This window comes from Falco biarmicus, chromosome 1, assembly GCF_023638135.1.
Source record: "Falco biarmicus isolate bFalBia1 chromosome 1, bFalBia1.pri, whole genome shotgun sequence".
NCBI lineage: Eukaryota > Metazoa > Chordata > Aves > Falconiformes > Falconidae > Falco > Falco biarmicus.
Genome location: NC_079288.1, coordinates 8,913,620 through 8,938,839, shown reverse-complemented (window position 1 = coordinate 8,938,839; position 25,220 = coordinate 8,913,620). Strand labels below are relative to the sequence as shown.

The window sequence follows — 25,220 nt, the reverse complement described above, 5'->3', positions numbered from 1 at the left end:
AGGACAGGTTTAGAGTTATACCTGGCTGGCAGCGCACTGATGGCCTTGTTCTTCTTAGCTGGAAGGGTGCCTGGAGCAAGAGAAGAAACTGCGCATGGACCTTGAGAGAGCTAAGAGGAAACTCGAAGGAGACCTGAAGCTGGCCCATGACAGCATCATGGATTTGGAGAACGACAAGCAGCAGCTGGATGAGAAACTGAAGAAGTAAGGGTGGCTGTGGGGCACCAGACTGTGGGGCTGGTGCGCTTGGGGGTGTTTTGCTCAGACGCTAACACAGTTTGCTTTGCCCAAAGGAAAGACTTTGAAATCAGCCAGATCCAGAGCAAAATTGAGGATGAGCAGCTCCTGGGCATGCAGTTACAGAAGAAGATCAAGGAGCTGCAGGCAAGTGTCTGGCCCTTCCCCTCTCTCAGCCAGTCTCAGGTCGGGAAGGAGGAGGGCATGGGTGCGAAGGGTGCCTAATGTTCCCCAGGCTCGTATTGAGGAGCTGGAGGAGGAAATTGAGGCAGAGCGAACCTCTCGGGCAAAAGCCGAGAAGCATCGGGCTGACCTGTCGAGGGAGCTAGAGGAGATCAGCGAGCGCCTGGAAGAAGCCGGAGGGGCTACCGCCGCTCAGATTGAGATGAACAAGAAGCGTGAGGCAGAATTTCAGAAGATGCGTCGCGACCTGGAGGAGGCCACGCTGCAGCACGAAGCCACGGCTGCGGCCCTGCGCAAGAAGCACGCAGACAGCACCGCTGAGCTTGGGGAGCAGATCGACAACCTGCAGCGAGTGAAGCAGAAGCTGGAGAAGGAGAAGAGTGAGCTCAAGATGGAGATTGACGACTTGGCCAGTAACATGGAGTCTGTCTCCAAAGCCAAGGTACAGAGTTCCTGTCAGGTTACTTTTCTATGATACATGATTTTGAGCCTTCTGATTATGTTTTGCTCTCACATACTCTTTTCTTGTTTTTCATGATGAGAACAGCAGTCTAGAATTTAGTGAAAGTCCTGTTTCCTTGCATGTATTTGTTATATAGGCAAACCTGGAGAAGATGTGCCGCACTCTGGAAGATCAATTAAGTGAGATTAAGACAAGAGAAGAGGAGCATCAGCGCATGATCAATGACCTCAATACTCAAAGAGCCCGTCTGCAGACAGAAGCAGGTAACACACCCTCACGCTTTTCTCAAATGGTAGAACATGTAACCGATGATGAAAAAGAATGATGTTTTACTCATTTTGGTCTATAGTCTGTAAGCTGGTATACAGAGTTGTAAATACTACAAAGTCTAAAATAAAAGTTTATGTATAAAATTTCACAGGTGAATATTCACGCCAGGTGGAAGAAAAAGATGCTTTGATATCTCAGCTATCCAGAGGCAAGCAGGCATTTACTCAACAGATTGAGGAACTAAAAAGACATTTAGAGGAGGAAATAAAGGTAAAGGTACTTCCTGTAAGGGGTTTAACTTTGGATTCAGATTCCTACTTTCACATAAAATCAGAATGTGTTATCCATGTCATTTTAATTTGAGAGGTCTCCAAACTTGATGGACAATTTTGCCATCTGACTTCACGGTGTTGGAAGAAAAGCTGAGGAGTACATCAACTCCAAAGTAGATGTTGAGACAGGGAAGGACAACTTTAAGACTCAGATAAATGATGGCATGGAAAAAAATCTTGAGATATATCTGAAAACCTGTTTTTCTTAATGTGCTTTTCTCTAATTGAACCTGCAACTTTAGTATATATTTACAAAGATTCAATCAATACCAGCTTCATACTTGTCATTTAGAGTTTTCCCATCACCTTTGCTGAATGATTGAAACAATAAGAAATCTTAGAATCTAGGATAGATGTACCTTTTTACCTTGGACTGACTTTAAACGTCAGATTCAAAAAATTCTCAACAACTTCTCCTAAGTTAACATTCTATTGTCTCACAGGTAATTCATTGTCCCAATCCCAATATCCATCCAGGCCAAGAACGCGCTGGCCCACGCCTTGCAGTCTGCTCGCCACGACTGTGACCTGCTGCGGGAGCAATACGAGGAGGAGCAGGAAGCCAAGGGGGAGCTGCAGCGCGCCCTGTCCAAGGCCAACAGCGAAGTGGCCCAGTGGAGAACCAAATACGAGACGGACGCTATTCAGCGCACGGAGGAGCTGGAGGAGGCCAAGTACGTGGGAAGCGGGATGTCAAACGGCTGGAGAAGACTGAGGCTGTCAAGGGAAAGTGGAGTCTCTGGGAGTGGGTTACGACAGGGGTGGGACAAAGGCAGGGATCTGTTGTCTTTGTGGTAGAGGGGTCAGAGGGAGAGACAGGAAAGCGTGCTGTGGAAAAAGTGCAAACTGGAAGGACAAACGTAGCCCTTAGGGCTAGAAATGCGGAACCAGGCTGAATACTCCTTAGGTGCTAGGACACAGAGTGACAGAACCTGTAGGCAGCATGCAGTCTTGGAACAGAAAAAACACTGTGAAAGGCACTGGGCTCAGAGCCCCCAGAAGTGGCCAGCTGCCCTCTCACCGAAGTACAAAATGGGCTGCCCTCTGGTCTCTGACCTGGAGCTGTACTTATCTCCTCCCAGGAAGAAGCTGGCCCAGCGCCTGCAGGAAGCAGAGGAACACGTTGAAGCTGTGAATGCCAAATGTGCCTCCCTGGAGAAGACAAAGCAGAGGCTGCAGAATGAAGTGGAGGACCTGATGATTGACGTGGAGCGATCAAATGCTGCCTGCGCAGCTCTGGATAAGAAGCAGAAGAACTTTGACAAGGTCTTGTGGGCTCCAGCCCTGGGGTTCCTGGGCAGAGCGTCCCCTCCCGATTGCCACATCCACGCTCACGTGCCGTTTCCCTTCAGATCCTGGCAGAATGGAAGCAGAAGTATGAGGAAACGCAGGCTGAGCTGGAGGCCTCCCAGAAGGAGGCTCGCTCCCTCAGCACGGAGCTCTTTAAGATGAAGAATGCCTACGAGGAGTCCCTGGACCACCTGGAAACGCTGAAGCGTGAGAACAAGAACTTGCAGCGTAAGTCCCTGGCCCTCTGCTCCTGGCTGGGCTTTCCCACTGTCCACCACTACCCACCGCTCCACAGGGGTCTGTGCCTGCGTGTCTGCAAAGATGCCCGTCACCTTGGTGCGGCAGGGCCCTTCCCGTTCTGCTCCGTGCCTGACCGTGCCGTTGGCCTTTGCTCCCACAGAGGAGATCGCTGACCTCACAGAGCAGATTGCAGAGGGAGGCAAGGCCATTCATGAGCTGGAGAAAGCCAAGAAGCAGATTGAGCAGGAGAAATCTGAACTCCAGGCCTCGCTGGAGGAAGCTGAGGTACACATGGTGTTAACAAAAGGTGTCCAGACTGTAAGTGTGGGAGTAGTGATTTGCAGAGACAGCAGGAAAGAAGCCTAGATTTCAGGAAGTACTGCATAAGAGATAGGTTTGAAAGGAAGCAGTAGATTAAATCATTATTCCTGCTGATTTGTCCAGGCCGCCCTTGAACATGAAGAGGGGAAAATCCTGCGCCTCCAGCTTGAGCTCAACCAGGTGAAGTCTGAGATTGACAGGAAGATAGCAGAGAAAGATGAAGAGATCGACCAGATGAAAAGGAACCACCTCAGAATTGTGGAGTCCTTGCAGAGCAGCCTGGACGCTGAGATCAGGAGCAGGAATGAGGCCCTGCGGCTGAAGAAGAAGATGGAGGGAGACCTGAATGAAATGGAGATCCAGCTGAGCCATGCCAACCGCGTGGCTGCAGAGGCACAAAAGAACCTGAGAAACACGCAGGCCGTGCTCAAGGTCTGTTCAGCAAAGCTACAGGGAGAGAAATGACGTCCCTTACAATTCTGGTGCACAAGCGCACGCTGCCACCTTGCCATTTCTCTTGTCCCTTTTACAGGATACCCAGCTACACTTGGACGATGCTCTGAGGACGCAGGAGGACCTGAAGGAGCAGGTGGCCATGGTGGAGCGCCGAGCAAACCTGCTGCAGGCTGAAATTGAGGAGCTGCGGGCAGCCCTGGAGCAGACGGAGCGGTCAAGGAAGGTGGCTGAGCAGGAGCTTCTGGATGCCACCGAACGAGTGCAGCTCCTCCATACCCAGGTATGGGCATGGTGCAATAGCAGTTGTGCTGGTACTGAACATACATGGAAGGCTACTATATTCCAGAGGATAGGCAGTACTAGCATGATCGAATGATCTCTGTACTGCTGTCCACAAGGCAAGGCATGCTCAGAACCCATCCCCTGAACCCACTACTGACACTTTCTAGAGAACCATTTTAGAAAGTATTCCAGTGTCTGAACTGCAAGCTTGAAGAGGGGGAACTTGGCTCAGGCTGTAGGTTTGGTATCGCAGGCTCTATGATAAAAATCTCACCATCTCTCTTTGCACAGAACACCAGCTTGATCAACACCAAGAAGAAGCTGGAGACAGACATTACCCAAATCCAGAGTGAAATGGAGGATACGATCCAGGAAGCCCGCAATGCTGAAGAGAAGGCCAAGAAGGCCATCACAGATGTGAGTTGGGGGCTCCCTTCAGTGCCGATGGTGGGAGTAATTTCCCTCAGATGGTCTCCAGCCCCACAATGGCTTTGACCCTTTGCTCTCATCAGGCAGCCATGATGGCAGAAGAGCTGAAGAAGGAGCAGGACACCAGCGCCCACCTGGAGAGGATGAAGAAGAACCTGGACCAGACGGTGAAGGACCTGCAGCACCGTCTGGATGAGGCCGAGCAGCTGGCTCTGAAGGGAGGCAAGAAGCAAATCCAGAAGCTGGAGGCCAGAGTGCGTGGGGCTTTTCTTTGTGCATGAGTGAGCACGCCACGTTAGCAGCCAGCAGGGAAGCTCCAAAGATGGGCTTCTCGTTGCAGGTGCGGGAGCTGGAAGGGGAGGTGGATGCTGAGCAGAAGCGCAGCGCTGAAGCCGTGAAGGGCATGCGCAAGTACGAGAGGAGGGTGAAGGAGCTGACCTACCAGGTAAGGAGGGGGCCTCCTTGGCCTCATACACCCTCTCCCAGGAAGCAAATATTTTTGCACTTGGTTGTCAAGGGGAACTGTTAACTCACATGGTGGGAAAACTGATTCACGCTCTTTCCTGCTTTCCAACCACTCCAGTCTGAGGAGGACCGGAAGAATATTCTCAGGCTGCAGGATCTGGTGGACAAGCTGCAAATGAAGGTGAAATCCTACAAGAGACAAGCTGAAGAAGCTGTAAGTGTTGCTTGTAGTGGTAACAAGCATTACTTTCTGAGGATGGACATAAATATGGGAAATGTATATGAATGTTTTGGGAAGTATAGAAACTGATGAAGAATGATGGACTCGAAGTGGAGAGAAAGATTGGTTAGTCATCTGGAAATGGTTTCTTGTGCCTGCAACAAAGTTCTTCTAAATCTTGTAGCTTGTAGGCAGTGGTTATACATGAGAAATGTAATGACTCTAGGAACTCTCCTGATAGTATGGTTGACATTTCTTTCTTTTGGTCCTGCTTCTGATAGGAATAAACCAAGGCATGTCCTGCAATTTTTTTTTTTTTTATATATATAGGAGGACAGATGGACTGACACCGCTTACAACAAGCCTGTCTGCTGATAATATTTTGAGACAGGGTCCTTCCTGCATAGACCAGTATAGTCAGGTTTTGCTGTCCTATGTTGAGTGAATGATATGTGAGAGAGGCATGTTACGGGTTCTGACTGACTCATCTCTTCTAGCTTCTTCACCTTATATCAGAAAGTGCAGACTCAGGACATTGAGCCACAAGAGGATACCGAGATACTTAGCTCATCTGCTGAACTGGAAATGTTTCAATTTCTTCTGCAAAGCAATGTTTTTCATAAGACAAACTTACGATATATATGACTGCACACAGTGGCTGGAAGAGGAGGGTGGATTGTGGTGGGTGTTGTACAGCTAAAGAAGAAGAAGTGGAATTACCTAACAGTGCTGTCATAGTGGACATGAGAAAAGAAGGAGAATCTGTACTCACCAAGTGGGGAGTGGCAGGAAGGGCCAGATAATTCCTCCCAGATAATAGCACACAAACTCAGCTTCAGGGAGTATACATGTTCTTTCTTGGTGCTGCTGCTCTTTCTTTAGCCCCAGCCTTTGAGTATAAGGAATAACACACTACAGCCTAAACAGCTTTTTCTCAACAGCTAAAATCAGAAACTGCTGTGCTGTCCATCTCCTTTTGCACATTCCAGAGGGCAGAACAGGAATAACAATTCAAAAGCTGTTGTTAGTTGGTTAGGATGGCAGTCTAAACATGAAAGGATGAGGAGATCTGTGTGAGGCTTCTGGGCCAGCAGTAGTAGGTGGGAGATAGGAGTTCTGTGCCCTCCCCTGGGGAACAGCTGCAGCCCCGCAAGGCCGAGAGGTGCAGGTGGAGTGAAACCCCTGCCCTGGGCTCCTCACCACCAACTCCCTCTCCCCACACAGGAGGAACTGTCCAATGTCAACCTCTCCAAGTTCCGCAAGATCCAGCACGAGCTGGAGGAAGCCGAGGAGCGGGCTGACATTGCAGAGTCACAGGTCAACAAGCTCCGAGCAAAGAGCCGCGAGTTTCATGGCAAGAAGATAGCAGAGGAGGAGTGAGGATGTCATGAGTCAGCAAAGTGACCCGAGGGCTGCACAAAATGTGAACCTCTTGGTCTCTTTCTTCTGTAATTAGTCTTTGTACCCACCTCAATGTCTAGAGAATAAAGACCGTAGATTGCTCGCACACATGCTATGAACAGTGCCTTCTTTGGGTTTTTTTCTGACCAAGCTTGGGATACCACATCGCACAAGTTTTCTTATTTTTCCTGGCTGGGGGAAGAGAGAAGCTAATGCAAACTCTGGATTGAGATCCCACAAGCTTAGAGGCCGGCCATTCCTGGGGAGACCCTGATTGTCCTACTATGCCCTCTTCCATCTCTGGCAGCTCCTTGCCCTGCTCCTGCCCTCACATCCTCTTCATGCTTCTCCCATTGTCTTTTCAGCAGAGTTGAGTTCCCATGTGAGAGGCAAGGAAGGGTGATCCCTTTTCTTTTTCCTTTCCCTGCTTTTGCTTGTGATCCTGGCAGTCACAAACCCTAAACATCAAGTCTCTGAGTGAGTTATCAGTAGTTACAGTGCACCGCACCGTGAAGGACTGTCAGTTCCTTGGCAGAGATGATTTTTGGCACAGAAAATGCAGTTATGACACATTGATAGCACCCTAATTTGTGCCATCTCTCTCACCCTAGATTCCCTCAGCTGCTGCTGCCACCACCTGCTTCTAGTTTCTCTGCAGTGGACAAATGCTGAGCCCTGCCTGCGGCCACGTGCTGGAAGGGCTGCCCCTTAGAGCCCATTTCTCACACACCGCGTGGCACCAACACTCCTCAACACATCACCTCAAAGGTCAGCCTTGTCACCTCTCGCACAGGAGCCTGCACGTGGTGTTGCCTCAGGCAAGAGAAAAGAAGAGAACGGATGGGTGCACCCCTCCATTCCTTCCTCACACACCTGCACCTCACACGTCACTTTTGGCCTACCTACAGCCTGAACAGACAATATATTTTTGGGAAGGGCATGAGGGAAGAAGGTGTGTGTGGGGAATAGTCAAACGCTTTTTCCTTCATTCAGACCCTGATCTGAACAGCAGAGGCACAGTGGGCACGTGCAGCTGTGAAGTCTCATGTGCTCTACCAGCTGCCTCAGCTGGATTATTCTGATGCGTTAAGCCTTGCCTCTAGTTTGGACGAAAGACACGTGGCCAGTGCCAAGGTATGTTAAAGATAAACCCGCAGATGTTTGCCTAAGCTGATTTTTGTCACAGAAACAACATCTCTTGGCTTCCAAGAGTAACATCTGTCCCGTATTTTCAGGGAGACCACACAGCCTTGGAGGATTTTCTCAGACACCTCAAATACTGCAGGGCTGTGTATGCAGTGAATCAGGCACAGGTTAGCGCTAACTGGGGGCTACTAAATTAATTGGAAATCCTCTCAGCAATTTCAACTTACACAAATGCTCCCACTGTTGCAGCTCTGCCCGGGTGTGAAGCGTTTGCTGTCAGTCACCCCAGCTGAGCCCAGGCTCCAGGAGCCCTTGATGCAGATCGATGTGGAGTGAATGAGAACCACATTAGAAGCAGCTGAGGAGTGATGTGCAGCTGGCACTAAAAGGAAACCAGAAGAAGACAACTCAGGAGCAGAGCCCAGGGTGTATATTGATGTTGAAAGCTCGTGACAGCCCTCAGCTTTCCACCTCTGTCTACCGTACAAGCGCTAGTATTCAAAAGGAGAGGTGGGTCCTCCACAGAGCATTGAATCTCACAAGTCCACAGGGATGGGAGTGGGGCTAGTGTTGTGGGCTGAAGGGACACAGGCTCTGCAGGAAAGGATTGTGCCCAAGCCTGAGGCAGGGAGCCCCTGAATGCTTTCCACTTTGGTTTGCTTACAGTGTTTTCAAGGGGAGCTCCTTGGGGTGATGGGAAATGGTAAGGACTGGCACTGTCTGCTTGGTCTAAGCTCGCAGAAGTCAGTGCCAGAGGCTTTGTCTCCCGATAGATGCTCACGCTGCTGGGAAGTTGCAACTGACAGCTCCATGGCTGTACGCCTGTGACAGCAATATCCAAAGGGCTCTCACCTTACCTGGCTCCCAAGTGCAGCCTCACCAGCACACGAGCTCTCACAAGGATGTCCAGCCTGCTTCCAGTGTCGCTGATGAGCGTTGCCAAGCAGAACCTCTGTCAGTGCTGTCTGAAGAGAGCAATGGGAGAGGGTTCTGTAGGAGCAGACCTCAGTTTTCAATCACAAGGACCTTAAGAAAGCCACCCAACACCCTGCAGTTATGCCAGACTAGTCCTCTCTTCTCATGACACTGCACAACTTTTCCCCATGGCTCCGTAGCAGACTCTCCATCCTTGTTTATCCCTCCTCACCCGCTGCAGTATTTCTCCTTGCTGGACAGTGTTCCACCACAGCCAGGGTCTCTCGCAGTGAACCTTGCCTCCCCAAACTCACCTAGGAGCTGACTGCTCCTCTTGGGTGGCTTGAGAATCTCTGGCTCCACTTCCTTCAGGTGTTTTCAAAGCTTCAGGTGGGGCTGGGTAAAGTCTAGGTGGCACACAACATCCACGAGTATCCCTGTTAGCTGTAATGGCTTGTACATGCATAAGCCTCTGAGGCTCTCTGAAACCCTGTTTTACAGGCCCTGCACCATCCTTTGCCTCACAATGCCTCCAGCATGGAAGCTTGAGGATGTGTCATCAGAATGAAGGAATGCAGCCAGCAAAGCCAGGCCTAAGGAAGAGAGAAGGCGGCGCGCATGAAGAAGAGTAAGCAGGATGATGGCTCCTGGCCACACTGGTGAGTGTGACATCTGGGGATAGTCTCTTTGATGATTTGTACAAAACCACCGTCACAGAGCATCGGTGGGAAAGGAGAGGCAAGGCACTGAAGAAGCAGCTCTCGCATCACGGGTATAACTGTGCCTGACGAGCCTGCCATAGCCTTCTTTAGGCTGTGGTTTGCAAAGGCAACTGTTTCTTCTGCGAGCCTCCTGCGTGTTTCACTTGTGCGCAGTTACACATCCCCTGGCATCGCTCTGGCTCTCGAGGCTGTGCTTGCGAATAAAGCAGGCAGCCGTGTGCCCGAAGCTCGGGGACAGGTGCACACCCTCAGGCAGGACTTGCCATAAGCACGTCTGGGCAGCGCTGAGGGGACTGAGGCCTGGCCTTGCGCCCCCGGCAAATGCACAGCTCCCTCCTGGGCTCTGACGTCCCACCAAATCACCCACCAGCCTTCACGAGGGTCATGCCCCAAGGAGGAGACAAGGCCACAGAGAGCTGTGGAGGTGGCCCATGCCAAGAGGATCAGCCCGTCATTTGTCTCCCTTCATCCTCGGTGTCAAAAGCTCAAAATAGCCCCGCTCTTGCAAGGCTCCTGTGCGGGGTCACGCCTGTTGGTGTGGATGATACGCTTCCACTAATAGCACTCGAAGACATTCCTCAGCGGGTAGGTTGCCTTCTATATCTCAGCACGACGTGCTGCCATGTAGGAGCTGGACAACTGGGTTGTGTCCTAAGACGGCAGATACTATTCTTACCGCAGAGGGACTTGCTCCAGCACAGCTCCTTTCCCAGCTGCAATGCTAAAGATCAGAAGCAGGCCTGATTGTGCTCTCCCCGGTAAGAATATAAATCAAAGCGGCCCCTCTGCAGTCGGTGCAATGAGGCTGTGCTAGACCAGCACCCGGGTGCTCGCCGTGCCCTCCTGGGACGTGCTGTGCCCCGGGGAACACAGCAGCCACCCAGGTGCTTCCAGCGGCCATTTGGGGCTCAGCTTGGGGCACGTGGGGCATCACTTCCCCTGTAAAACAGCGAACGAAAAAGGCAGGGTGTGCTGCAGCTCTGAAAGCGCCTGATTTTACAACGGCCTCCCCTTGAGTCCGTGCCTGGCTGAGAACGCAGACAGAAGCAGGGCTTGCGCTAGGGTTCAGCAGCACTGCAGAAGCCACGGCCTTTGCTCAGGCTGCGCTTTCACAGCCCTCACTGAGGGCAGATAGTAGGGCTGTACAGCACGGACACCTCAAGGGCCACTGGAGCCTCGGGGCTACAAGAGAGCCCCTGGCCAGGCTGGTGGCTATCTCACGATGGCTATGGAGACCCATCTCTGCCTGCAGCCTGACCCCCTTAGCCCTTCAGAGAGCTCAGTGCAGCCGGCGTCGCTGCCTGGTTCTGTCACCACAGACATCAGGCAGAGGGAAGCAAGGCCCAGAGCCATCGGCCGGCACAGCGGCTGTGCCTTTTGCCGCGTCACTCGGACACAAGTTCAGAGGACACAGGCCCCATCAGCCTTATCCTCCGCTTGTGTCTCGCCACTTGACTCTCAAGGGACAGGCAAGATCTCGTAGGGACCCTTGGCAGAACAGCGATGGCGTTATTAGCAGGGGTCAGGTGCAGCGGGCACAGGCCGCAGGGCTCCAGCCGGCTCCTGTCAGTCGCAGGGAGCTCAGCCCGGCAGCAGCTGCCTGGGCCCGCGGCTCAGGGCACCCATTGCCACGGGGTGTCAGCATGGCGCCGTCAGGGCGGCCCTTCCTCGGGTGGCTGCTCTGCTACAGACCAGCAGCTAGGTCTCACTCAAAAATGGTGCTGCTGCAGCTGCTGAAACTTCCTGGCCCACATATTACGATCAAATTGCACCAAACGAGTTAGAGTCCCACCCGGCGGGTCTGCCAGTCCCCGTGTTCCCCACTGGAACAGAACAAAGGCAGGTGGAATGGGCCAAGGAAGGCCTGGAGATGTTAGGTCACCAGTGCCGAAAGAAAAGAGCCTGAGCTGACAGAAGCAGCCCCTGACACTTGACAGGTCATCATGCAGGGCCCTATTTTTGCTGGGCCCTCTGCCCACAAAGGCACCACAGAGGTGCTCAAAGCGTGTGATTTCCAGGAGGACATCACGCAGCATCAATGGCCATGCCAACTCCACCACACGCGTGGTAGAGCAGCCTGAGGAGAGTGATACAGCCGCTCTTTTGACAGCTGCGACCTGGCTGAGGCTTCATAGGCAGGTACCAGGAGAGCTGGGCCACCCTCACTCAGCGCAGGATGGCCATGCGAGATCCAGCCTCCACAGACGAGGCTCTAGGCCAGCAAGGGTGACAAAGAAAGCCCTTTGCAGCCTGAGGTGTAGAGGAGTCATCCCCATAGCCTACCTTTATGCTGTCTCAAAAGAGACACCCCCCCCCCCCCCCCAATATTCTGCCCCGTGAAGTGGATGTGACAATGGCCCTGTGGGCCCAGGCAAAGCCCACCTAGACCTTCACTGTTCAAACGCAGAAGCAGAGCGGGGCTCCAGTGGGAAGAAGCCCTGCTCCTCATCTCCCTTGCTGCTCTCTCCTGTCCTGAGGTTCCCTCGTGCAGAGGAAGCCTGGGGTTGGGGCGAGAGCGGTCACACATCACGTTCCCCTTTCCCTCTGGGGTATGGCAGCAGGACAAGCTCCCTCAGAGACAGGGCTGCTGTGAGAGGCAGGTTCAGTCAGCAGCACACACTTGAAACAGGCTCAACCTCCCATAGTGAGTAGAGCGGCATGATAGGGGAAGATGGCTGAGGCAGGACAGTGAGCGCTGAGGACCTGGTTCGTGGGCTAAGTGGTGGGAGTCCCAAGAGCTGAATGCCTGCCTGAGGTAGGAGCACATTAGATGTGCCCCGGCACACAAGGTGTGGGATAAGAGGCAGGTTTGCTTCAATAGCATTTTCCTGTTTCACACTTGGTATTAATAAAGACATGCTCAAAGGCTCCCCGTGCAATTAATGCTGATTGCATCGTGGCGGCATGCGTGGGCCCCAGGTGAGGAAGGGGCCGGGCAACAGCCACCCCCAATATCCCAAAGGGGATGGTCCAGCCTGGGAGCTTCTCTGCAGCCGAGGCTACAGGTGCAGAAGTGCCCTCGGGTTGCAGTGCCTTAAGACCCTCTCCTCCCTCTTGCTGACAGGGGTGAAGCCTCCTCTCTGCTTCTGCCCTGGCACATGGCAACGAGCTATCCATGACTGCAGGAAGAGAGGACTTTGGAAGGTCGGGGACAGATACTTGCCTTATTGAGGTGAGCTGTGCTTCATGGCCTTGGCTCTGTGGATCCCCTCCCCAAGGAGGAGTCTGCGGCTGGAATGTGACATTTCCTTTGTGATCCAGCTGCTGAGGCTGTCCCAGCTGCTGAGGCTGTCCCAGCAGCACGAGCCTGCCAGGGACCTGGGTCTCCAGGGCCAAGAACCTCTGGGATAAAATACAAGATGATCAGTGAGAAATGCTTGGGCATCCTGTCCTGGGATTTCTGCTGGCTTTTGAAGCAGACATACTCGGTGTCGTACTTGGTAACTGCACCTTATAGCTGTCACAGGAGCTGCTATTTGAACTGCACCATGATGATCCTGACCACCTGATGTGGTTACCTCACATGGTTGGTCCAGTGCAGGCTTTGTGAAAGGCCTGAGAGTTTGTGGGAGAGGGGCACCCAAGCACTTTGGCAGGGCGAAATGGCATCAGGACTAGAAGTAGCTCAGGAAAACTGGAGAAAGTGTCTCAAACTGTCAGAAGGAAACTTAATGAAGAGAAACAAAGTACTTCTGGGAAGGTTAGAAGAGACAGAAAAGTGCATGGTTTATGGCTGTTGAACTCAGGAGGAAAGGAAGTGCGGACTGTAACACATCACAAGTTAACACTGGGGACAAAAAGGGCCTGTTTTATATTTTTGAAGGTTTCTAGGCGATTTTTTCCTCTGTGGTGTTGCTTGGATGTTATGGCTGCAGACGTAGAAAGTTTGTCTAGTAGGAAACAATTCACATTTCAGTGGGTTGGACTGCTAATTATGTGAATAAGGAAAAGAGTATCTTGACTTTGTAAAATATATTTTGAGGAAAACAAAATCACAAAAATATTTACCATAGATTAGAAATACCTTAAGTATATGTTCTGCCTTACTTGAAAAGTATTAGATTCCTCAGGATTTTAAACTCTCATCACTATTATAGGATGGTTTGTTGCATAGTTTTTTTTAGAATCCTGTCAGCTTGCTCTAACTTTCAGTCTGAACTAATCCTCTCTGTGAGGTTATGCTCGTCCTAAAGCCATCTTTAGATAGATTATTCTAGCCCTACATACTGTCTTGTGCTTGAATTACAGTGCAGCTTTATTGAGGATCCCGTATATTTACAGTATTAGGATACACGTAGAACACTGGTGAGAAACACAAGTTTTCTTTTTCTTGACTTGCGGTTATCTGCTCTGTGTGGAGGTCAGGGGTTGCTTTGCAGTGATGGACTATTTTTAGAGCTAAGCTGTCTGTCATCTGATAACTACTGGTGCAAAGGTCCCTGTTGGTCCATAATGGCCATCAAGAAAGACCTCTCGGAGAACGGTTTAAAATAGATGCAGTTAATGGGCTCAGCTAGAGCTTCTGTCCTACATGGCCGGCAGAGGACTGGCAGGGGATCTCTGGAGCTCAAAAGCAGTGCTCCAGCAATAGTAGCACAAGTGGTTGAAAACATTTCCTGTCAGATGCTCTTTGTCCATAAAGTAAAATTCAACAGTTCACACTGTGAGCTCCCCATTGCACTCCAGGCAAGGAGGAAATTGCCCAGCTCCCGCACTTTGCAGCTCAGGTCTCATGACAGTGCTCTTACACCTCCCACAGCATCGGCACTCCCCGGGCCCCAACATCAGCGCGGTGCTGCTGGGAGAGATACAGCCCAGCACACGGGAAGGCTTTGAAATGGAAACCCAAAGAGGTAAAGTCGAAGCTTAGCTAAGATGTGAGCCAGACAGCAGTGTGGGGTCACGGGGCGGCTCTGCTGGGAGAGGCTACGAGGCACCCTGCTTCCGCAATATACGACCGGCTGGAGGGGTTTGTCAGGGAGCTGAAGAGACTGACCTGAGCTGCCTGGCATGGCAGTGACCAGAGGAAGTGGTCATTGCACATTTAGCTTGTTAGGCTAATATTAAAGCAAGCTAATTTTGCATTGACACCAATATATCCTGTCTTCCCGTGAGCGATGTTACCCTGTCATTCTCCAAACCGAAAGCAAATGTTGAGAAACCTCTTTTTTTCCAGTGTGGGAATTGCCAATAGAAAATGTTTCCCATGATATCAGTACTGCAAACTCCTTCTGCACTTGAGAATGCCTTGTGTAGTTTGAATAGGTTTAGTGTTCAGAAGTCTGTCTTGTTTTATGAAGAGAGCAGGCAAAGAAATTGGATGTTATTGTAACATCTGCTTATAGCAACAAAAATCTAGTTGTGAAATTCTGAACTAATCTGTCTCCATAATGTAGCCTCTCCCTCCTTCTCTCTCAGGTGTACTATCGACCAAGAAACAAGCTAATCAATCAAGTATCTGGCAGTTTTAGTTTATATTGCTGTCCTCATTTCTTCTGTCGTGGCATTCTCCAACTCCTTTTGCCTTTCCCTTTCTGTTCCATTGCCATCAGAGCCTGTCCACTCCACTCACCTGTTCTGTAACTGAAGCTGTTCAGCTGCTTTGACACGTGATGGAAAGGGCATCCTGAATGTCACCTCCTTGGCCAGGCCTACTGCTCATGTATCTTTCTCTGACATTTGCTGTGGAGATAGGAGGAATTTGGGTAACCATAGAAATCTCATGCACGCTCAAGCACTGTTGCTCTTTACATCTAAAAGTGCTTTGTGTTAACTGCCTCTAATGTCTAGTTGATTTTGCCCTCCCTCATTACTTTTCTTTGCAAGACTGTTACTTTTACTCAGTCAGCAGCTACTTAGGTGCCATCATAGCAAGGTAAAGACAGTCCTGGGTTCAGAATCTATCACTGAAACTTCACAAGTAGAAGTTGCTTCTTTTTCTCTGCTGTGAGATCAAATAACTGTTTCAAGCATTGCAGATATTAGTCTCCAAACAAATTATAAGGTTCAGAAGGTAGCAAGGCCAACTTAGTCCCTTCATAGATAGCCTGAGATACAAGGAGGTTCTCAACAGCGACAGAGACAAAGGCTAGCTCACTTCTGTTTTTGTAATAGCCAAGCCACAAACTGGCCCAGCATATCTTACATATAATCAGGATAGTTAGTCTTTTATCTGTTAGGCTTATCATTAGCTTTTCCCTACAAAAAATCCCCAACTCCTTTCCTACTCCATCCTTTTTAGCATTGCTCATCTGGAATGTTAGCTGAAATCCCTGAAAGACGCATCGTACCCTGATAAACCACAAACAATTACGCAGACTGGATATACTATGCCAGGAACAAAGAAAGCTCTTATATTTCATTTAATTCAACACAACACCCACCTTTCAGTAGAATAAAAGGAACTTTTAATGTGAAAAGTGCCCTTACCATCCCCAGGATCCAGTGCCCAGCCACATCTTAGCAGAAGTGTCAGAATGAACAGCTTTGCACCAGAGAATTAGCGTTCTGGCATTTCTCCTTGTCTCATGCCAGCATTCCTGGTAGGACTTATTTTACCCAGGGATCTTCAGTATGAGGCTACACATTCCTTATCAGTCTGTTCATTAAGGATCCACAGGCACAAAGATCACTCTTGGAATGTTTTATAAATATTAACAGCATAACTGAGAACAGCATTTGCAAGCTGCAAATCCCACCAGGAATTTTCTTCAAGATTAGTGTAAAAACTAACAGTAAGCAGCAAAAAATACTGAACATCTTTCATTTTTTAAAAAGAACTTGGCTGCTTATCTTTGTGTTTTGTGAGCATTTCAGCATTATGCATGTTGATAATTCAATTCCTTCAGCTAAAGACTTGTCGTATCCTAGCACTCCTATTCCCAAGATAAATTATTCTAATAACCCTGTGGGTGTTAAGTCAATTTCCTAAATCCATGTGTTAAATAACCTGTTTTGGCAACAAGAAGAAATGTGCATGTACTCCAGCAGTAGGGTTGGGGTTAGGTGAGTTTTTTTCCTGGGTACAGTGTACTGAAACTAAGCTCTTTCTATAACCTGAATGGAGAGAATGATTTAAAACATTCAAATCTTGGGAGTCTTTGCTTTACTCTACAGAGAGAGGTCTCAGATCTGGAAGTGTTTGGGACACAAAGGAATTGTATAAAAAGATTGGAGAAAGGGTATTTTGCACTGTGAAGTACAGATTTCTCAAGGAAGTATCTCACACATCTCATTTCAATCTATTCACAGGTCATCTGGAAATCACTTGATTTTCTGAACAGATGACCAGTATTTTGTCAAGAGCCAGTGACTGAACTCTGTGTTTTACCCGCTTCACAGAAGAGAACGAAACATTAGTTGATCTGTGGAGAACTAACTATCCACCTTTAGAGGAAGTGTGATCCAGAGTAAAGCAACAGGGACGTGTAAAACGTAACCCAGGATCTCTGGTCATAATGGAAGCTGATCATCCCCCTGTGTATAACAGAGCAGTACTGTATGCTTTTGTCTTGCTATTTATTCAAATTGTTCTGTGGTTAATGTCTTACACTGGCTCATAGGCCTCTTGTTTCCTTCAAAGGAAATCGAATAACCTTCTCAAATGGTAAGTTCCTGCCTAACAGAACTACAGTGCAGGATGACCACTTTGGGGTCTAAAAATAATCATAGGATATGATGAAGAAAGAGCGACAGATGATGTTTCAATTAGATGCCTTTGAAAGATCTTATAGAGTGAATAGTCTAAAGATTTTACTTATGAAGTCTGATTGTAATGCCCACTTCTGTGTTTGATTTCTGGAAGCTACAGGCTGTATGTGACTAATCTATTGCCAAAAACTTGAAACTGATGAAATATTGGGATTCCCATTGAAAAGCTGGTATGCTGCTATCCTCAGATTAACAGTAGGGTTTGATTAGTTCTCTTCAACCCTGCCATCAACAGAGTGGTATTTTGTTAAAAGGCTGTGACTGGGAAGGACATGGGAAAGCCTTGTGCTGTCTGCTTCACTGTGGGTCAGGTGAAGACCTCTGAAGGGAGGACTGGACCTTACCTGACAGCAGTTAAACACAACGGAAGATGAGAGGTAACTTCCAGAGTGAAGGGGAGAACAGAGGTGCAAGAAACATTGGAACATAGGGGCTTGCAGCAGAATGCTTAGAACAGCAGGGAGCAGGCACACAATCAGGTCTTAAAAGTATCAGCTGAAAGGATGTCTAACAGGCTGGAAAGGTTTGCAGAGCTTGCTGAACCCAGACAATTAAAAATTCCACAGCTAAAACCAACACTGGAGAAAAAAACCTCCTCCAGTAGAACACAAAGGGCAAGGAGATTTTTTTTATTATGTGCTTTCTCACTCTGACGTTTTTATTAATTTTTGTTGTTGTTGTTTGGGTTTGTTTGGTTGGTTGGGTTTTTTTGTTTGTTTTTTGGAGGGGGGTTTGTAATGAAAGATCTAGGCCTCTCATCTGTAGCTGCTGGCCTAACAAGGCTCTTCTTCCAGCTCCCCAGGTGCTTTCTCCTCCGCTGTTAACAGAGTCTGTGTCAGAGTAGCTCTGACACCTCAGCAAAGTCTTAAAGTTATTTTTTTATTAGATTGTTTTAGTAAAAGGGACACAATACAAAATCAGTGGCATAAATTTATAATGCCATGTATAGGGAAGAACTGCAATTAACCTGTGAAAAGAAGGAACATCTTAACATGAAAGGCACCTGTGAAGATCAGGTGTTACAATTTTGTAGTGACAAACCTTCCAGTGTCGTTTTTATGTGTGTATTAGAACACTAATATGTTTTGAGCACTTGTAGCAATGGAATTTAACAGTGTTTAACACAGACCTTATACTTGCTGTGTATTTCTGCTATGAAAACTTAGCTGTTTCCTGCAATGGGCACACCTGAATAGAATGAGCATGAGATACAGTCCAGACAGTGCCCATGATAGCATGGCTCTCCAGAGAAGTGGGGACAGAATGAATTGTGAGCTGCCAATCGATGGTGCCCTGTGCTGTTCAGAAGTCAGGGTTGTTCTGACATTGCTTCTCTCAGATCCACTGTGACAAGACGAGGGATGCAGGATTTCTGTCACGTGTCAGCAGGATCAAGGCCTAAATCAAACTGTTTGGAGTGGGAGGAGAGGAGGTTACTCCTTGAGAGCAAAGAGCTAGGCAGGCAAAATGCCTGTTTTCCTTCATTATGCTCTACCTCAGCTTTTCCATTCCTTCCTCCTGGATGCGATGCCTTCCTACCCAGACAGGCAAGTCTGTTAACCCTAGGGACAGCTGTCACCTGCAATGGACATCTGCAGAGGAGGTCATCTTTGATACAGATGTCCCAACATCTCACTTGCAGACAGCTTGGAGTCCTAGAGTTGTACCTGGGTAGCCCAGTGCAGAAGGTGGCCACTTGCACCTTCAGCAGGATTTTCTGGAAGTTGTGTATTCTGATAGTGGTATGAGATGACATCAAACCATGCAATGAGGTGTTTCTTACTGACTTGTTCTTGACGTTTCCAACCACACAAAGTGGATGACAGCCTTCCACAAACACGGTCTGAATATGGTTCTGTTTGTATACATATATGACAATTAATGTAGTTATAGACTGGTAGGAAAACGCTGTTGGCTGCATTTCCTCTGCAGAAAGCTCATGGAGCCCAGCCTCACAGTGAGGGAGTCACAAAGAAACATTGCAATGAGAAAATGTTACGCAGAAAGCCAGTGGAAGAAAGGCATTTCACAGAAAGGAAGGCTGAGCTTCAGCAAGGGTTTTTCATTTCCTTGAACAGCTTTTTGATTTCATTGCAATGAAATTAGGTGACAGAGCAATTTCGTGCCAGGTGAGACTGCACTCCCCCATGATGTTAATACGGAACTAACTGCACTCAAAGGCATTGTTTGTGTAACAAGTGTGGGACTGCAGCAGTCATGCAAATCCACGTGAAAAGGGACAGGGTTTCATCACAATTCTCAACTTTCATCTCCAAGGGACACAGCTCTTCTTGGGATTTTTGCTTTTTGAAACTGAAAAAGAAATGTTAATCATGCTTTGAATCTTCCATCTAGTGGCAGTAGAAATGAACTTACCTATACCCAATTTCACTCTGCAATGCATCCAGTTATGCCCCTGAATGTCTGCCTGCATCTTTCCCATGCCACAACCCTGCGTAAGCAGTAAGATATTGCAAGGTGTAGATCAGAGGATATGTTCATCATGTAAGTACCATCAATGTTATGTTAGAACCTACTAAAGCTTACTGACTTGAATGAATTCTTTCCAAAGATACAATCAGTAAGAAATAAATGCCATAGCAGCCAATTTGCAGGAAAAGTCGCATGACAGAACTCAGAAGTCACAATTTCTCAGTACAAGGCATGATGCTACCTAATTTGTAGAGGTTTCTTTATGACTGGAATGAATCTATAAACTAGGATTTCCTCAGCTACACCCACCTGAGCAGACGGCCTAGTGGATAAACAAATCTTCCCAAGACATGTCTGAAATTGTTGGGACTACACTGGGAAACCTAGTGAAAATGTGGAAGCCAGTGAGACTGCCAATGGTATTTGATGAGCATATAAAAATCATAAATTGCACAGAATTTCACTGCTGCACTGTAATGAAAGAAGAAATGGGACCTCACACTCTGTTCTCTACTGTATTGGAATCTGCTGGCTGCCACAGGGCATGGCAACCTGTTTAAAGTAGGATTCAACCTCAAGAAATGCAAAGGCCTTCCCAGCCAAATGTAAGAAATCAGCAGTGTTCCTCTTCAATCATTTATTTCAAGTTGTAAACCACAATGGATGAGTACTATATAAAGGTCTGGGGCCTGTGACCACATTTTTCCTAGGTTTGTTTTTGGCAGGAGTTTCTGACACCTGAACAAGGGCCGTAAGGTTTCTTCCACTAACGATCACATAGAAACTCATGGATAAGAGTTATGAAGAAGTTATCACACTTCCTGGCTGTGAAATTTCCTTCCACACTGGAATGTCATAAACTCGTCTCCAGTTCACAGTGCAAATCTATAAGCAAAGCTCATGAGGTTCTGCCTAGCTGGAAATCTGTGTTTATGTGCTTATTCTCTCTTTCACTGTGATGTGTTGGTAAGTATTCTCACTCCCTGTCTGCTAACACAGAGCCTGGTGGAGGTGAAGTTGTGTCTTAAGGGCTGGCAGAGAGTGAGGCAACTGCCTGATCTTTCTGAAGACGGTTCTATTTTCAGTGTGCCTGAGTCTCTTCTTTATGGGAAATGTCAGCACCACAGCACCTTGCCCATGCTGCATTGCTGAGAAGGACATTCTGTATCCAGGGTCTGCTCTTGCTCTGCCTCACCTCTTTCTGATTGTGCCGTGCTTTGCTTTCAGCTGCAGTGGAGTCCAGCCCTGCAGAGACAGTAACAGGACTGGGAGAAAGTTAGTGGTAGGCAGGACCTATTTAATTTTTCTTTTTGTGTTAAGGCAGCTTTTTTCAGCAGATCATTTACCAAGAGCTATCATTGAAATAGCTGCCCTTTATGATACACTGTAAGTATTTCAGAAAGGCAGCAAAGCAGATGCTGTGCAGCACAGAAACTTTCACAAATGCTCATATGAGTGGCTAGGAGATTAAACACTATGATTTTCTTTGCAGGGGTTTCCTGTCCTGTGGAACATGTGCTTTCAAGGATAGGCTATCTGCAAACTTTCATTAATATAATTATTAGTCTCTAGAAAGAACCATTAGAGGATATGGTTACAAATGGTAATCATACACATTCTCACTGGCAAAGCAGCAAAGAACATTTTTTCCTCTTAGTCTTTTTTTACAAGTATTGTCTTCTGATTTCTTTTCCTTTTGCAACATCTTCAAATCTAATCCAAGGGGCAAAGGTCTTTCTTTTCTAAACCTGTACTGGGAATTCATGTCTATCTTGTGATTGACATCACATGTTCTGTCACAGCTGCCATTGCTATAAATCATTTTTGCTTGCTTAAAATATATTCTATTTAATAGCATCTGTGGAAAAGCAGGGGATTTTTTCTTGATGGGAACTGGAAAAAGAAAATTATCTTAGATTTCAAATGAAATGTTAAATATGTATTATTTATCTTCACACTTAGCAAAATGTTTTGATTACTGTTTGCTCCAGCAGGACTTACTACACTGTCACTCATTTTATTGGCATTGAATTGTTTAATGCCAAGCACTGAACCGTTTCCTGTTCAGCCCTGTTGAACACCTGTATCCTTGATGTGCCTCATAAATTAGTAATCATCTTAATTGTACAGCCCAACTAATGAAAAAACTGACAAGTGCACCAGGTATAGTCTGTAAGGACAGCTCAAAGATAGGTACACTTTTGAAGAACCTTTGTAATTAGAATATTAAAGGAAAAAGACAAACCCCTAAGACTGCAATGATAGGATGACTTCTGTAAACTTTTAGGAATCTCCTTAAGTGTGATTTAATACCAATTTCTTATGATATTTTAAACTCTCAGCTACAAAGCAAAGCTTGAGAGAACAAACAGTAAAAAGGGCTCAGCTGAAAGGTGAGATGCCATTTAATAAAAATGTGTTCCTTTTTGAGCAGTAACCTGCACCTATATGCACACTGCATGCTACTAGAGATTGGTTCCAGCCTATGCAGGACCTATGAAGGGTCTCAAACACTTAATTTTAACAGCTTTCTAGATCTGCTGGTGGCAGCAGTCCATTTACTGGATGCACACATCTAAGCCAACCCGGCTTCCAGTGCTCCCATGTAAGCAAGGTTTCTTTCTCTCCTAACCAGATTATTATAGGCCTTGTTTTCCTGTGAAGGTGGAGTTCACAACCTTCAATCCCAGAGCAAGAAGAATAGATGGGAAATATCCCCTTATGGGTGTGTGTGTCAGGAACACAGTTATCTCAGTGAATTCCTGAAAATTTCTGTCAAGACACAGATGGAAGGGCTGAAGAATTTGTTGATATGTGTTCATATCAACTCATTCAAACAGATATCAGATGCTCTTACACCACCCTATGTCTGGTTCGTTCCTTAGCCTTACACTGATGTTACAGCCATCTCACTCGTTGCATGTTCAACTTCTAGTGCTTATCATAAGTTTAAACCACAAATCAGATGGATTTATTTATTTGCAACACATAGGTGCCAGACAATTTATATGCACACAGTGTGAAGCTCCTACATGATGTAAAATAGCAACCATAATCCATGAGTCTTCTGCTCACAGCTAGCTACAGTCCCTGAAAATAATCTCTTAAGTACTGGTGATTGTTCCAACATTGCTCAAGATCTTGCAGGAGAGAAGAGATACTTTCCTTGCTTGTAGAGGGACTCAGAGGGATCTTCCTACGTGCTTCCTTTCATCCCCAGTAATACTTCTTAGATATTTTGGAGCAAGAATTCAAGTATTAAAAAAAATCCAAATATTTCCAGTTGTTTTTCATCCTCTGGCACACATGTAACCATTTTCAATTATACTTCTTTTGCTGGTCAGCTCTTATCTAGGCAAAACATGGACAGTCTTGATCTCTTCATTTAAAAAATGCATAGTGAAGTACTCATAGTCATACTTCATAGTGAACAAGATTAAGCTCAGTCATGAAAAGAAACTACTTCTTTTACAGGAAACTTAGGAACCAAGATGGATGGCTGTGAATTCCTAATTGTCTGTTTGGGAACTCTGCTATGTTACTTTATTTTAAGGTCAGCCTTTCTGAAGTTCTTCTGCAAGCTAAGGCAGGATGTGAAAGTAACATTAATTGGTTCAAGATGTAGTACTTTCAGTAACAGAGTCAATTCTCCAAGACACTACTGAAAGTTTTGGATCTGCTTATACACACCACCAGGAGAGTCAACCATGCAGTCTCAGCATTCCCCATCTGACAGCCTGGACTTTAAAACATGTCTGTTCATTCTCTGTGGGCTTCTTTGCTTAACCAGATAGACCACGTTACTTGCATGGTCGGTCCTTTAGTCCCGTAGAGATCTTGGAGCTAGTTATACTGTCTTTGGTACTTCACAGACCTATTGACTGGCTGATCAAAATATCCATTGGCTGACCTACTGTGCTGTTCAGGCAGTAGGGGAGGAGTTATGGACATGGGCAAATGAGCAACAGTTCTTCTTCTTCCATTTTATAGGCTGATTCACACAGGAAATATTACTATTATCTGAGTATAGGAGCATTTTCAAAAAATATTTTAGTTTATAACACTGGCTTGTGTTGGCAGAGCAGATGTTACACCCAAGTCCTCCATCCTAAAATCACTGCTGAGTGACTGCCAGCATCTGGAGACATTTCAACTCATGAGCTACTTCCCTTTCAAACCAGACCTTCCCTCAGCTGACTGCACACCCAGAGCTGCCTGGCCGTGTGCGTCACTCCTGCCTGTGATGCAGCTGGGTCCACATCTGAGACAACACAACAGCAAAACCCCAGAAGAGCTCTACTGAGAAGACTGGCTTTGTCATTGGCCACTGGGGAGTCAAAAATTTTCAGTCCCCAGAATGATGGGAGAAGAGCCCCATCCCTCATGCCCTGGAAGAGCCCTCAGCCGTCCCTTGCTTTTCTTGCATCGTCTTCTTAACCCCAGGCTTTGAGCTGCCGGGACATCTCTGTCCTGCCCTCAGCCAGGACAGGTAACCACTGGGCTGCTGGGCACCACGTGGCACCCCAGCACCCTGGGTACTCGGTCACAAGAGCCCCTCAGAGCAAAGCCTGCTGGCCCCATGCTGGCGGCACAAGTTGCGCTCTGGGTCCCGCTGGAGGGAGGTGCCCTCACCAGCACCCCTTGGTGACTGACCCCAGAGAGGCAGGGCTTCAGATGCACCCACGCGCTCACCATTACCTGGTGGCTGGCTCTGGGCTCGTCCTGGGCACAGCACAGGGTGTTTCCATCAGCCTCGCCAAGCCCTGAGCATGGAGCCCGGCGGCGAGCTCTGGGTCTGGGCTCCAGCAAAGCAGGAGCTCCTTGGAACGGGCTTTACAAGCACAGGACTTTGCCTGATGCTGGATATAACATCAGATCCATGCACCTGTTACCCACTGAGCTCTTTCAATAACCAAAATGCCAATGACCAGGGGAAGAATGTGTTTAGATCTGAACACAATTTAAAGCAGCTCAAGTAAAAGTTGTTATGTATTTCCCCTGGTTGAACTCTGTAAATCAGGAATTTCATCTTTTTGCTCGACTGAAAACACTTCCTTTTTGGCAGACGTGGGGATGCTGTGATTAGTAGCTGTTAAAATCAGAAGGCATTTTTTGCCTGTTGTTCTCATATATTGAATAGTAGATTGCACAACAATTTGCAACTCCTTGATCGTTAATAGGGATGTGCAGAATGTCTTTAGTTACCTCACCTTTCTGGGAAATCTAATATCTTTTAAATATAATACACTTTTTTCTTTCTAGTATCCTTATATCCATCAGCTTCTGGGTTTATCTGAAGATCCCAGAAATCACCTCGAGTGCTTTATGCATTTCAGGAGTCGATACATTGTTCCTGCAGGAATCTAAGCTACAGTAGGTTTCTGGTTTTCTATTTTCAAGCAAAACACCTTGGTTTTAGTCACAACAAGTTGTAGGTTTCGGTATACTGTTATTTTTCATGTATTTCTTTATATTTATTTCATTTATTTCATGCATTTCATGTATTTATTTACAGCATCATGTGAAGAAGATGAATGCTACTACCTGCATTGTATAGTTTGAATTGTTGCAGCACTGTGCACCAAACAATCTGTCTTGGATGGATCAGAAAGTCACCCAGAAATATGTCAGCATAATCCGTAAGTCCTGCATCCAAGTTCTTTAAGTGCCTTAACTGATCGAGATTCCCTCCTTAATTGTCTTGT

The 25,220-nt window shown here is 47.3% G+C and overlaps 1 protein-coding gene and 1 long non-coding RNA gene across 2 annotated transcripts in view; both read left to right on the top strand.

The window, feature by feature from the left end:
* The window catches only part of LOC130143784 (myosin heavy chain, skeletal muscle, adult-like), a 36,333-nt gene extending 29,647 nt beyond the window's left edge, over positions 1-6,686 (top strand). The window contains exons 28-43 of the mRNA XM_056326680.1: positions 59-204; positions 294-384; positions 473-862; positions 1,020-1,146; positions 1,305-1,423; positions 1,963-2,159; positions 2,568-2,751; positions 2,838-3,003; positions 3,176-3,300; positions 3,460-3,768; positions 3,869-4,072; positions 4,366-4,491; positions 4,587-4,757; positions 4,844-4,948; positions 5,087-5,182; positions 6,413-6,686. Of these exons, the coding sequence (XP_056182655.1) occupies positions 59-204; positions 294-384; positions 473-862; positions 1,020-1,146; positions 1,305-1,423; positions 1,963-2,159; positions 2,568-2,751; positions 2,838-3,003; positions 3,176-3,300; positions 3,460-3,768; positions 3,869-4,072; positions 4,366-4,491; positions 4,587-4,757; positions 4,844-4,948; positions 5,087-5,182; positions 6,413-6,568 (2,712 nt within the window). The 3' untranslated portion in view covers positions 6,569-6,686. The remainder of the gene's footprint in view (positions 1-58; positions 205-293; positions 385-472; positions 863-1,019; positions 1,147-1,304; positions 1,424-1,962; positions 2,160-2,567; positions 2,752-2,837; positions 3,004-3,175; positions 3,301-3,459; positions 3,769-3,868; positions 4,073-4,365; positions 4,492-4,586; positions 4,758-4,843; positions 4,949-5,086; positions 5,183-6,412) is intronic.
* A 1,308-nt stretch (positions 6,687-7,994) lies between these two features.
* Positions 7,995-12,544, top strand: LOC130143787 (uncharacterized). Its single transcript, XR_008819870.1, has 3 exons — positions 7,995-8,245; positions 9,152-9,309; positions 12,437-12,544. It is a non-coding gene; the product is annotated as an uncharacterized LOC130143787 (long non-coding RNA).
* The last annotated feature ends 12,676 nt before the right edge of the window (positions 12,545-25,220 follow it).